This window comes from Agrilus planipennis, unplaced genomic scaffold (assembly GCF_000699045.2).
Source record: "Agrilus planipennis isolate EAB-ADULT unplaced genomic scaffold, Apla_2.0 scaffold40, whole genome shotgun sequence".
In the NCBI taxonomy this organism is placed as follows: domain Eukaryota; kingdom Metazoa; phylum Arthropoda; class Insecta; order Coleoptera; family Buprestidae; genus Agrilus; species Agrilus planipennis.
Genome location: NW_020438938.1, coordinates 152,279 through 164,662, shown reverse-complemented (window position 1 = coordinate 164,662; position 12,384 = coordinate 152,279). Strand labels below are relative to the sequence as shown.

The window sequence follows — 12,384 nt, the reverse complement described above, 5'->3', positions numbered from 1 at the left end:
AAGCGTTCGAAATGTGGTGTTATAGGCGGATGATGAGGATATCGTGGGTAGAAAAGGTTAGAAATGAAGAGGTATTGGAAAGAATAGGAGAACAGAGGACTCTATGGAAGTCAATAAAAAATAGGCGAGATAGTTTGCTAGGAGAACTTTTCAGGCATGAAGGTCTAGTCAGAGACATATTAGAGGCAGAAACGGGAGTTAGGAGGGGTAGAGATTAGATTACTGTTCGCAAATAGTTAAGGATGTAGGTTGTTCTAGTTTTAAGGAAATGCGAAGTTTAGCTCAGGATAGGAAAGAGTGGAGGTACGTGTCCAACCAGTCTTAGGACTGATAACCTTATGATGATGATGACTTAAAAATTTCACCTTTCTCACATACATAACCGGCCACTGTTATGCCTAAGCCTAGATCGTTTTTCTGCAATCGGACGGTGTAATACTCTGTTTCGGGAATCGTTGTTGAAGAGACGAGCTTCCCGTTATGGGGTACGACAGGATCAGCGGTTACGGACTTGGGACTTTTCACCACGTCTACGAAACCGGAACAGAGCTGAAATTTATTTATTAGCCATTTTATCTACTATTAATCGTTCGCAATTGTTATTACATGTAGAGATAAATCCGATGTCTGTTCGTTATATGCAACAGCGTTCGAGAATAAGCTTTGCTGATAAAATGATGCGTATCCTTTGCCAACAAGGTACCGTTCCAGTTCCTCCGGATCAACCAGCAATTTCGTTGGTACAATGGCAACGTTTCGAGTTGGTTTCTGTAATTATGATCAAATCCGAAATGTTAATATGAAAATTGGTTTTTCCAATTTTTTGGCCATTACCTACAAACTATTACAGGTTAATGAGGGAAAATTGTTGCTGTTGTCACACCCTCAGTGGTCAAAGCATTGGTGCGTAAAGGCAAAGGTCCCGGATTCGATTCCCGGCGAAGGTGTGACAACAGCAACAATTTTCCCTCATTAACCTGGAGTAGTTTGTAGTGAGTAAAAAATTCAAAAAACGAATACGTTTCTTCCTTTACAAAATAGTCGATAGGTATCGTATAAATAAAAATTAATTACGTGGTAGTTTGGTGAACTGGTATCAATTGCTCTTGCAACCATGATACGAACGTGGACTCCGCATTGCCTTAAAATAGACGCGACTTGTTCAGAGCCCAGACCTCGCAAATTTATTCCACCAATTTGCAGTATGTGATCTCCACTTTGAAGTCTACTGTCCTGTAACGACAAAATTAATTTTACGAACAATACAAAACAGTCAAAATGTCTCTAACTGAAGACTTATCGTTAGTGCAGTTCAGAAATAGAAGAATCTCGCTCATTACTATTATTAGTATCTTTTTATCTCGAAAATATTTACCCTGTCGGCAATCCCTCCTGGTAGAATGCTCTTAACTACAACCCCCGTGCTTCGACCACCGACTATTCCAAATGCTAATCCAGATCCGTCATTGATTAAATCAATCACTTCCACTTGAGCCCACTCGGAATTCAACTGCAACAAAACTTATTTTCTCTTCTAAAATTCTGTGAATGTCAGGACCGTTCTATCCCATGCTACATAAGATCAAATTCGAATGTTAAAGGATTTTTATTTTTGATTTTGTTTTTCCTACATCAACTAAAACATACGACTTTTTAGTTTCAAGTTTATTTAAGAATCGTGAATGTAGGTAAGTCGTCATTAATAAATATGTCTCTAACTAATAATATAATAATAGTAAGTAAGTACACGAAACCTAGAGTACTTATACGATCTAGGGGCTAGATTTATGCCAGGAAGAGCAAATGCATCAAATTGATTGACATAATGCCGTCTATACTAAGCCACTGGTGTATCATATTTCACCTTGGCTTTCCCTGCCGAATCAAAAAAGACGTTGATGATGCATGTGTACTTATATCATCGTCAAAGTTTCGTGGACATAGTATCAAATTTATGCAATACCATACCTACATTAGAGGGTACCTTTCCCTTATCATTTGTGTCAGTATTGGTACTTTTTAATAACTCGCGCGATTACTATCGTCAAACTTGTTTTAACTTGAAGGTGTATTAATGAAAATGATAAATACACATAATCAGTCTAGGTAATCAAATCAGATCTAAGCAATCGGAATTTAGTAAAGTCTATTTTTTATCTGTTGTAATACTTACCACCATAACGTTTAACTGATAAAAGTCTGACAGAATCGCTAACAAAACTTTAAAATATTTGTGTTTGTAAACAATTTTGTAAATACTTTATCGCTCGAAATTATTCATTATGTATAAATTGTGAATCACATTTTTGTCGAAACGTTAACTTCTTTAACGCTCAAATCCTTCTGCTACATTTTTTCTGGTATTAGAAGTTGTTTATCTGAAACAACATTTCAATTTGAGCAATATTCGTCTAACAGGATTAGTTTATTTTTTTAATGGTTGATTGGGACTTAATAGCTACTATCAATTGTGAATTTACGCAGTTTTTTACATTAACTCGATGAATAATTTAAACTTTATTATCTACTCCACAAATTAGTGCGCGAGTTTTTGCAAGTAGGTCGTCGATAACAGGTACCTATATAAATATAATTAGGCATCTTTTTATTTTATTTCCCATCGAATTGAACCTTCCGTAAATACGAAAGCAAAAGTACGAAATTCAATTTCTTAGTAATTCTTTCAGTCTTACCTTTTATATTATTCTCAGTAAACTTGAGGATCGGAGAGTGAAAATTAAGATTCGTAATATCAGGTTGACACCCAAAATTTATCATCAAAAGCATCACATTATACCACTTGCACATTTAGGTTGTACCTATTTTATACTGCAGGACTTTTAGTGTTCACGGAAATGACTGCAGACGTAGAAATGTATATACACATATATATGTACGTATTATATACAATTATCCTGGACAGGCGCGTTTCCCACCTACAGGATCAAACGGTTCCTTCCCGCATCCTTCGTCCAAAGGGACGAGTAATCCAACAAGACAATTAATCGTGTGGTATTTTGTACATGTAAGACAATGGTCATGATAAAGATGCGCCTGAAATATTTGCTAAATTCTGCCAGTGCAAATTATTAATATTATTATTTCGGTACGTGTTATTACTAGCGGCAAGTGCCCTACTGGCCTAAAGTTTTGATCAATAAAGCTTTTGCCGAACAAAATAACTGAACAGAAACAACCCTTACGTCTTCCGTGCGTCTTCACGTAATACGATCAAATAAAGAGTCCCAATCGTTTTTTATTTACACTTTTTCTTTATACGGTGTGTAAAGATTGATAAAACCTTTAAAGATTAACGATCTACATAAGCATTTACGTTTTACGATAAAAATAAAAAATTTCGTCATTATTTCATAAGATTTATTTTCACTGTTTGTAATTGAGCACCATTAAGTAGTAACAGTAGTGTATTAAGTATTTTTCCATCAAAAATGCATTACGAATTTGCAACTTTTCTTATGTTTTCGTAACGTATGCATATCTATCTCGGAAGTAATGCACATTATTGTAACTTCAGCATAAAAAAAGCAACCAAATGCTTCAGCTTGACGATGTAATCTAATTGTAATCTAAATCTAAATCTTAACACCTAATAAAAGATTAAATAACTTAACATAAAATAAAACTTAATCTGAAAATATATTAGTAATTGTTTGCATAATCATGGTGCAATTAATATATATAAGTACTTAATCAAAATCACATTCCTTAATTTTAGAAATATTTTTAGTCCGTTAAAAAAAGTATTTTTACCTCGGTCTTAGAGTTTTCAAAATTATCTTAAATTAACAATTTGAATTACATGAAACAGGAACAGATATAAATGTCAGATATATTAAAAAAAAAAAAAGATTTTACAATTAAGTGAATTTTTAATATTTTTTTGTCGCAACAATTTGTCTAACTTCCTGCGTCAACCACTCGACTCCCTCGTGCAGTCCGTGTCCTGTAATTGCGTTACTGCAGGATATATGCCACGGTTTGTCCATAATCCTTTCTAGTCCTAACGAAGCAGCGATTTTAACGCTACTTAAGGCATTCGGACAATCAATTTTGTTTGCGAAAAACAAAAGTGGGATTTTTTTATTTCTTATGTGAGGATGTTGTAATAACGTGTCCAATTCGTCCTTTACCACTATCAAACGAAAGGTATCGGTGCTATCGATGACGAAAATAATTCCGTGACAGTCTTCGTAATAATGTTCCCAAAGGTCCCTATACCTCCCGTGGCCGGACATGTCGAAAGCCGTAAACGAAAGATTTTTATCTAAAAGGAAAAATGAAATCGTTTTGTCATAATTACTTAGGTAAATTTTCATCGTGTTGCGGAACGTATTTTTGTGAAATATGTTCCTTTTGTTGATACTTGCTTACTTTCAAATTTTTCTATATGAAATCCGACAGTCGGTACTATTTCATGAGTTTTGTTTTCTCCGTCTTTGAAATGATTAACAATTGTCGATTTGCCACTGTTATTTAGGCCTACCACTAAAATATTAACTTCTTTTTTATTAATGCCTAAGAAAGACACTAGTTTTTGAAATATTCCCATGATAAATAATATACAAAACGATAAACTAATTCGTAACTGTACTTACTATTAGGTAAATTAATCAATATTGCCATGGTTTTTACATTAACAACATCAAATCCGAATCAATAATTGCATTTTTTTTTTGGTTAATTTATTTATATTGTATTTATAAAAAAATCGGTTGTTGCAGATTTTATTGCATTTGTTTTAAATTTCGGAACTTTTGACGTTATTATTTGTATACGTATATTTAAATTAAAATTAGATATTGGGTAGACAACAATCAATACGTGCATGTATATTAGTTGCATATGTTAATTATCCATTTCTAATAGTTTATTACGTTCCGCATTCAACTAGGGCCATTTATTTTTATTAAAAACACGTCGTTTGTTAATATTACTGTAACTTTTATTAAAAAAAAATCATTCAATACACATCATCCATATCGTCATTATTATCGTCGTCAACTTCTTCACCATTAATTGCTTCTCCTTCTTCCTCCATTTCTTCTTCATCATCATCTCCAGCCACTTCTGCATTTTCTGCTTCCGCCCTCTCCATCTGCCTAGCTAATTCGGCTTCATCTGTAGCTGTTACAACTTTAGGAGCCATTTGCACCTTAAACACTCCTCCCAATTTAGTGATTGCTTCTTCAATAGTTTCTATAGCAACATTTAAAGCCTTAAGTCCGTCCTGCTTTTCTGGTGTAGAAGTTGTCATTACTAAAAAGTAGATTAACTAAATTCAATTTTACTTTGTTTTATAAAAGTTCATAGTAATTTGGCAGGTTGCAATAAACTGTTTAATATATAACTGGATTACTTGTAAGCTGATATTTGCTTACCATATAGTGGTGGAGCTATGAGATTAATTTTAATTGGCAGTTCGTCTGTGGATAATGCAAGTCCAGCTTTAAGAGCTGCCTTTACAGCATCAATTCCTTCATAACCATAACAGGCACACTCGATATCTGCCCGGATTTTAACTGCCTGGGATGTTAATTTTCTTTTAATGTTGCTTAGCAACACTTCTTTTGTATTTTCATCTAATCCACACTCGTCCAAAATACTAGGATCTCTATAAAAAAATTTTTGAAGAAATCTTTAAAACGGCAGCTCTGCATTTACACCAACGAGTTTCTCATTACTAGATTTTTTACTTTTTTATTTAGCAACAATATGTACCTAGTATATTAATATATATTCTTCAAGAAGGATGTACCTGTTAGAAATTAGAGATTACTTACAAAACAGCTTGTTTAAAGATGTCATAGGCACCAGCTTTCTTTTTAAATTTCTCCTCAAAATGCCAAGCAGTCTTTTCATATAATTCTTCTAATTGATCATCATTTTCATATTTGAGCAATTCAGCCACATGTCTTAAGATTGAATTAACTGCTTTGGCTTTTGAAAACCTTTCTGTACACTTCTCAACATCTTCTGCACTTACTCTTCGTTTTGACAAGTCAATATAACCTTTTTGTTTGTCAACTCTTATTACTACAACGGGTTCCGTTTTACCAACTCTAATCAATTTATTTATCGAACGGATACGTCTTCTTGAAAGTTCAGATAACAGTATCATTCCTTCAATGTTGTTATATTCTAATAAGTGGACATAAGCTCCCATTTCTGCTATCGAACGTACATTAACCATAACTACATCTTCCACTTCTGGATACTTTTCTTTATAAAATCTACACGACAAAGGCATTGTTATGTGTATTAGTTAGCACATTCAAAAATTAATAATCAGAATTTTCTGCAAGGCAGTTATTACGTCTGCATGCAAATATGGGATCCAAAAAATTAAGTTATAATACATTCACCCACGAATTAAAAATAATTTGGACGATTAACTGTATTTCATCAATTAACAGTAATTATATTACACGTATTATATTTTCTAAATTAACTTCTATTTACACGTGTAAAAGAACCTTCGCTAATGAAACCCAACCATAGATTAAAGAAATATACAATGTCAAATCATAGATTAGAGATATATAATACTTTCTACTATAATATCTCTTATCTATGTGTCAAATAAAACCCAACGAACCGCAGGCGGTTTGTCTTTAGATTAATCTATGAAAATGGATATGTGCAATAGAACTGAGCGATCAGATACAAAATGGCCGCATAAATTTTCCTAATATTGACATAATGTTTTGCAAATTATTCAAATTTGAGTGTATTGCGTTTTATTTTTTCAAACAAATCAAACATTACTTTCACTTGATCAGCAAGAAGTTAATAAAATGATACTTACTAAATGATGTTTCGTTGAACATACCCAATATCTTCCAAACAGACCGATCATGTTCATAGATACTTGAATAAACATCTTTTTTTAAAAACCTACGGCGCGATTGTTATTAAGATTTACTTGCCATTATTTTTCTAAAAATATTTTCAAATTATTGCAAAAAATAATTAACATGAATAAAAAATTGAAAAAACAGACATTTATTAGTTTAACTTCCTTAATTAATATAACATTTTTTTTTCAAATATTCAAAATTTACAATTAATCCTACACCAGGACGATTTATTGATGAAAAAAATTAATAAATTAGTGCTACGAAAAATCTGGTGGATTATCTTTCTCCACTACTTTCTCTTTTAATAATTCAATTTCTTGTTTCAGTCTAATATTTTCTCTTAGAACTTGAGAATCACCTGCATATTCTTCAACAGTTACCCCGCTTACTTTATAAACAGTATTTTCGACGTTTATGAACTCCTTAACGAGGAACATTTGCAAATCAAGAAACTGGCGTCGGGTTTGTGCCATTGATTCCATAAATTCGTGTCTAAGATCTGCCTTAAGCGTATTCAGTTCCTCATGAACAATTTCTGTAAAAACTTTTTTTATATCTGTTAAATTCACTGGCGGACAAACGGGAGAGATAATGGGAGAATTAACTCCGATAGGCACTTCAGCTTGCAAATATTTCGGCGTTGATGCCGCCTTCTTATTACAAGAGGCTGGCGTTTTTTTATTGACATCTCCAAGAAATTGTTGATTCTTTTTCTCTGACGATTCCAACGTAACGGCGCTAGTACCTTTCGGAAAAGAAAAATTAATTTCGTGCTGTGGAGTTGTAACAATACTGTAACTATTTGAATTTTCTAATGAGACCAAAAACGAGTCCCCGATATCTTTTGCATGTTCTTGATCATTGGTATTGCTCTGATCATTGAAGTGATAAGGCGAAGTTGTATAGGAATTCTGCTTATCGTTAATTGATTCGTTTGTTACAAAATTATCGTCGATTATGGTTGTTGAGCTTTCTTCTTCTGTTACATTGAGAGCACGTTGGAAAGAAACTCTTGTGATTTTTTTACCTATTCAATATCAATCAAACTTTGTAATTAGGGACACATATGCATAACGATAAATATAACAAATACCATTATGATATCTTACCTTCGTGAGTAGGAAAGGCACTAACAGGCTTTGCCAAATTTCTCATGTCATAAATAACAACATGACCATTTTGAGATCCCATTCCTAAATATAATCCACAGTGACTAAAATCCAAAGCCAACATTGAACTGGGAACTTCCATTTGAAGAACATTTTTTTTATTGTGGACATCATAAAACATAAACTGCCTATCTTTTCCAACAGTAGCTACCAGATCAGATCTTATAGGAGACAAAGCTACATCTGTTACAGGTGCATAATGAGCCTGAAATGAGGCTTTCCTTTCATTAGTATTAATATCCCAAACAGCTACAATGCCCTCTTCGCTTCCTGCAGCTAGCAAATTTCTTTTAGTACGATGAAAACATATTGTACTTGCACTACTGCAATTTGGTATTTTATATGTTGCAATTAAATTTGAGGCAGTCATATTATAAATTAGAATATCTCCTATAAAGATACAAAAAGTAAAAATACACTCACCTTTAATATTTTAAATATTTACCTGCACTTGTGGCAGCAGCTAAATGAGTATCGTTAGCATTGCAATCAACATTTTGAATCCACGAAGATGCTCTTGGGAATCTTTTCCGAATACTTTTGTTTTTAATATCATAAATCAATACTTGTCCAGAGTAAGTGCCCAGTGCAATATACTTCTTTGTTGTCTTTGGAAAAATTGCACAGGTAGGCTGATGAATATCTTTAATCTTTAGCAACAACTTTACACTATCTTTTACACTAACAATTTCTGCATATCCTGAAGTGGGAATAAGAACAAGCCATGTTCCATCTTTTGCCCAAGATAAGGTTTTTATGAACCCACTAGAGTGGCTAACCGGCAAATAGCTATACTTTAGATTGCCTTCGAGCCATAAATGAAATTTAATATCCGTTGATGAAGTGGCGATGAGGGACATGACTTAAAAACTGCTGTTAATACCGTAAAAATTCTAATAGTCACGCTTCACCACAAGAAATTTCCACCAAAATTTTAACAAATTTATAACCTTATGTTAATTATTCTTACCGTTTACTGAACGAATATACAGTACACAAATAAAATAAAAACAAATATATACTCAAAGTTCAAACTTGATTTAAAACTTATACGTTAGTAACATTTTCTAACCAAATGTTACACATGTAAATCTACAGGATGGCCAACAACACTATCTTCTACTAAAAGTAGTATATTCTATTAGTCAGTTAAAATGTTATTCTTCCTAAAGTATGAAAATTGTCATCACCATCAAGTTCTACACATTTCTACGTACTTTCACAAGGCTTAAAATTATATCTAATTTGTGTAAATGACGATGCTTTTGTATAAATATTTTCGTAATAGTTTTTACGAGTATATTATCGTACATTGGCGTATGTTGGGTTGCATATACGACATACCTGTTTTTGGAATTTTGAAAATAAATAATAAAAATTATGGTAAATTGGAATAATGCAGAGTCAATTAATTTCATTTAAGTACCTACCTATTTAAGGAAAACCAAAAAATGACATATGTACAGTGTACTTTGTCATCTTTTGGTACAAGATAACTTCAAATTTTAGACTAATAATTTTATAAAAGATTCAAATTCTGAATAACTAAAATCGACATATTTTAACATTGTTTGTATCCGTTTATTCTACATCAAGGTCATTAATAATTCGGGAACAAGAAAATTAAACCACAGAAACTGTATTCGTTTACCAAAAAACTTTGATTGTGCTCAAATTTTTTATAAGTAACAATAAGGTACTTCTAAAATGTTATACTGCAATTACCTAGTTTCCTAATTTCATTTTTTGGTAGCATATGGTTACAACGCCATGAATTTTAATCTTCTGTCCAAACATTGAGAAATTTGTAACAGTTGCTTATTTCGTAGACATCTGAAGTCTAAAATTTATTTCTACCATTTCAAAAAGTATTGTATTTTTAAAAATATCCGTGTTTTTAAATCGCATGCCAAGGAAAAAAAAGTTAAGTTTTAGTTATAAAACCCTTGTAAAAAAGTCCTGCACCATCTTTGGCACAAGAAAGGAAAAAACCAGCTGTGATTTTGAATTATCCCAAATGAAAATTAAAATTTCCCACCCTTATGCCAAAGAAAGATGCTTGTCAATTTTTTCACAACGATTTTGTAACTAAAACATCCTACGTTCCTGTATAAGATGAATAATACATTCTAAATGTTTTTTTTTTATATGAGCAGTCGTCTATATCATCTATGTCATCTTTTGCTTTTTTTTAAACACTTGAATGAAATTAATTGACTGCATTATGTATACGTATACAAAGTACACATTATGTCATCTTTTGGTACAAAATAACTACAAATTATAGTTAGTTAGTTACCTAAAAGCTTAAAATTCTAAATAATTAATATACATCAAGGTTATTAATAATTCGGGCATAGGAGAATTAAACCACAGAATCTGTTTGTTAATATTACTATATATAATTACTAGAAAAACTTTAATTGCGTGCAATGTTTTTAAAAATAACAATAAGGTAGTTCTAAAATGTTATAATGCAATTATCTAGTTTCTTAATTTCATTCGTTTAATGTTTAAAAATTCAACTTGTCCCTTTGGTCGAATTGTATTATATCCCAAAAACACATAAATCTTCAGAGTTGTGATCAGGCGATAGAACTCTCACGAAGCAAAAAGCCACATAAATTGAATTCTGTAAAACGGGGATAAAACTAGGCACGCGATTGGTTATAGCCTCGCAGACATCGAATTCGATGCTTCTGATTGGCGTTTGTCTACGTCATCAGTGCTTCGTGCAGTAGCTATCGCAATTTTGCGACAAGCCTGAGACGCGTTTGGTGCATTATAATTCATAAAGTTTCGAGGTGGAAGGACGTGTTTTCGCATCTCTTAATTTGAACTTATCGAGCTAATTTTTTCGCAAAATTAGTTTTAATTTGTTCTACGTCTGAAAGGTTAGTTTGATTGATTGATATTCTATTACTATTCTTCGTATTTGCCCACAGCATAAATTAAATTGACAAAATTGTTAAAGGTTATATCTTAAAACATCAGGTGGCTATGTCGCCATTTTTAATGTTTTATTATTTTATTCGTTTTTGACTGGTTTTTTATTACGTGTTTTTGTTTTATTTCACGTTTCATTTATTTAATACGAGTGTTTAATTCTTTTTTCCGCATATATTTTGACTTTCATTTGAGAGAAAGGTAGAAAAGAAAAGGATTAAATATTTAAATTTTCTGCGTAACAGATATNAAGACTGAAGACATCGTATTGTTTGCTTTTTATTGTATTTTCTTTGAAATTTCATGTTTCCTTATCTTTCTTTTACAGGTATTTTGTTTTTTACTGCATAAACTGTTTAATCATTACTTAGGTTGATATTTAAAATGTTTCTAAATTGATTTTTTGGCGTAATTGTTAATTGAATTAATTATTTGTTTACACTTTCAAAATTAATGTTCGTTTGGGTGGATAGGGTGGCTATAAGGGGAGATGCGGAGGTCACAGAAGGTTAGGGGGGGCTTTTTTCTCTCTAATCTTGCATTAGATAATAATGGTATGACAGTTTATGTAGAGAATATGATGGTTTTTATTGTATTTGCTTTGAAATTTTATTGATTTTATTGTCTTACAGGTGTTTTATTTTTAACTTTTATAAGTCCTTAAAATGTATTATATCTTAAGCATTTTGTTTATATTAATGTATTGTTATTTGAAATAAATTTGTACTTTGTTATAATAAATGTAAATTGTATTTCTAAATAATAAATGTATTATCATTCTTTGGTATTTAATTAAATAAATAAATAAATAAAGTATGCGTTTTTAATTTGGTTCTCGTTGAGAGAGATTGTAACTGATATCTTTGCTTACTGAAAAGATAAGTCGTCTCCTATGGTGTTTTAGCTGTAAACCTTTCATCTTGGAGGCTCTTGTAGTTAATTAAGGTGAGCATGCATACTATACTTTCTATATGTAGTGTATTTATTTGATATTAACAAAGAAAAAGATTCAGCATTACTTTAACAATGTATCGTGCACATTATTTACTTAATACTTAATTAATTATATCTGAACACTTTTTCATAAGATTTCATTTTACAGGAACATTAGAAGAACTCCGGATACCATTAAATTATGAAATTATGGAGCATTGGTTGTATTAGTCCTCATTTGCCCTGTAAAGTAGCTGTGCCCATGGTTCTAAAGAAAGCATGAAAGTGCCTTTTATTCATTGGGAGCGAAGACAGTGTGCTGAAAAAAGGATTTATGATGATGAACTGGTATGTAATAGTATCAGTTAAAAATAGTAAAAAAATATATAATAAAATATCTTTAGATAACTTCAGTTTCTTAGACATTTGTAACTTGCTTCAATAGACAACTTTTAAAC

General features: G+C 31.8%; 3 protein-coding genes and 2 long non-coding RNA genes across 5 annotated transcripts; 1 reads left to right on the top strand and 4 right to left on the bottom strand.

The window, feature by feature from the left end:
- Positions 1–1,422: 1,422 nt before the first annotated feature.
- LOC112904425 lies at positions 1,423–3,152 on the bottom strand. The gene is made up of 3 exons (XR_003231109.1): positions 2,694–3,152; positions 2,174–2,378; positions 1,423–1,572 (listed from the first exon to the last, which is right to left on the bottom strand). It is a non-coding gene; the product is annotated as an uncharacterized LOC112904425 (long non-coding RNA).
- A 655-nt stretch (positions 3,153–3,807) lies between these two features.
- LOC108742786 (ADP-ribosylation factor-like protein 6) lies at positions 3,808–4,602 on the bottom strand. Its single transcript, XM_018478101.1, has 2 exons — positions 4,393–4,602; positions 3,808–4,285 (listed from the first exon to the last, which is right to left on the bottom strand). The coding sequence occupies exons 1-2, from the start codon at positions 4,568–4,570 to the stop codon at positions 3,891–3,893; spliced, it is 573 nt and encodes a 190-aa protein (XP_018333603.1). The 5' UTR covers positions 4,571–4,602; the 3' UTR covers positions 3,808–3,890.
- A 339-nt stretch (positions 4,603–4,941) lies between these two features.
- Positions 4,942–6,520, bottom strand: LOC108742784 (eukaryotic translation initiation factor 2 subunit 1). Its single transcript, XM_018478099.2, has 3 exons — positions 5,802–6,520; positions 5,400–5,632; positions 4,942–5,277 (listed from the first exon to the last, which is right to left on the bottom strand). The coding sequence occupies exons 1-3, from the start codon at positions 6,266–6,268 to the stop codon at positions 4,982–4,984; spliced, it is 996 nt and encodes a 331-aa protein (XP_018333601.1). The 5' UTR covers positions 6,269–6,520; the 3' UTR covers positions 4,942–4,981.
- A 506-nt stretch (positions 6,521–7,026) lies between these two features.
- LOC108742783 (protein NEDD1) lies at positions 7,027–9,321 on the bottom strand. Its single transcript, XM_018478098.2, has 3 exons — positions 8,493–9,321; positions 7,988–8,437; positions 7,027–7,905 (listed from the first exon to the last, which is right to left on the bottom strand). The coding sequence occupies exons 1-3, from the start codon at positions 8,905–8,907 to the stop codon at positions 7,136–7,138; spliced, it is 1,635 nt and encodes a 544-aa protein (XP_018333600.1). The 5' UTR covers positions 8,908–9,321; the 3' UTR covers positions 7,027–7,135.
- A 2,516-nt stretch (positions 9,322–11,837) lies between these two features.
- Positions 11,838–12,372, top strand: LOC112904416. Its single transcript, XR_003231106.1, has 3 exons — positions 11,838–11,938; positions 12,096–12,274; positions 12,331–12,372. It is a non-coding gene; the product is annotated as an uncharacterized LOC112904416 (long non-coding RNA).
- Positions 12,373–12,384: the final 12 nt, after the last annotated feature.

Excerpts from the sequence above, each read along its gene's own strand:
- LOC108742786 (XM_018478101.1), bottom strand. The coding sequence starts at position 4,570 with ATGGGAATATTTCAAAAACTAGTGTCTTTCTTAGGCATTAATAAAAAA. Across the intron at positions 4,286-4,392 it reads TCATATAGAAAAATTTGAAA|ATAAAAATCTTTCGTTTACG; the intron begins GTAAGCAAGTAT and ends TTTTCCTTTTAG.
- LOC108742784 (XM_018478099.2), bottom strand. The coding sequence starts at position 6,268 with ATGCCTTTGTCGTGTAGATTTTATAAAGAAAAGTATCCAGAAGTGGAA. Across the intron at positions 5,633-5,801 it reads ATCTTTAAACAAGCTGTTTT|AGATCCTAGTATTTTGGACG; the intron begins GTAAGTAATCTC and ends ATTTTTTTATAG. Across the intron at positions 5,278-5,399 it reads CATAGCTCCACCACTATATG|TAATGACAACTTCTACACCA; the intron begins GTAAGCAAATAT and ends TCTACTTTTTAG.
- LOC108742783 (XM_018478098.2), bottom strand. The coding sequence starts at position 8,907 with ATGTCCCTCATCGCCACTTCATCAACGGATATTAAATTTCATTTATGG. Across the intron at positions 8,438-8,492 it reads AGCTGCTGCCACAAGTGCAG|GAGATATTCTAATTTATAAT; the intron begins GTAAATATTTAA and ends GTATCTTTATAG. Across the intron at positions 7,906-7,987 it reads TGCCTTTCCTACTCACGAAG|GTAAAAAAATCACAAGAGTT; the intron begins GTAAGATATCAT and ends GATATTGAATAG.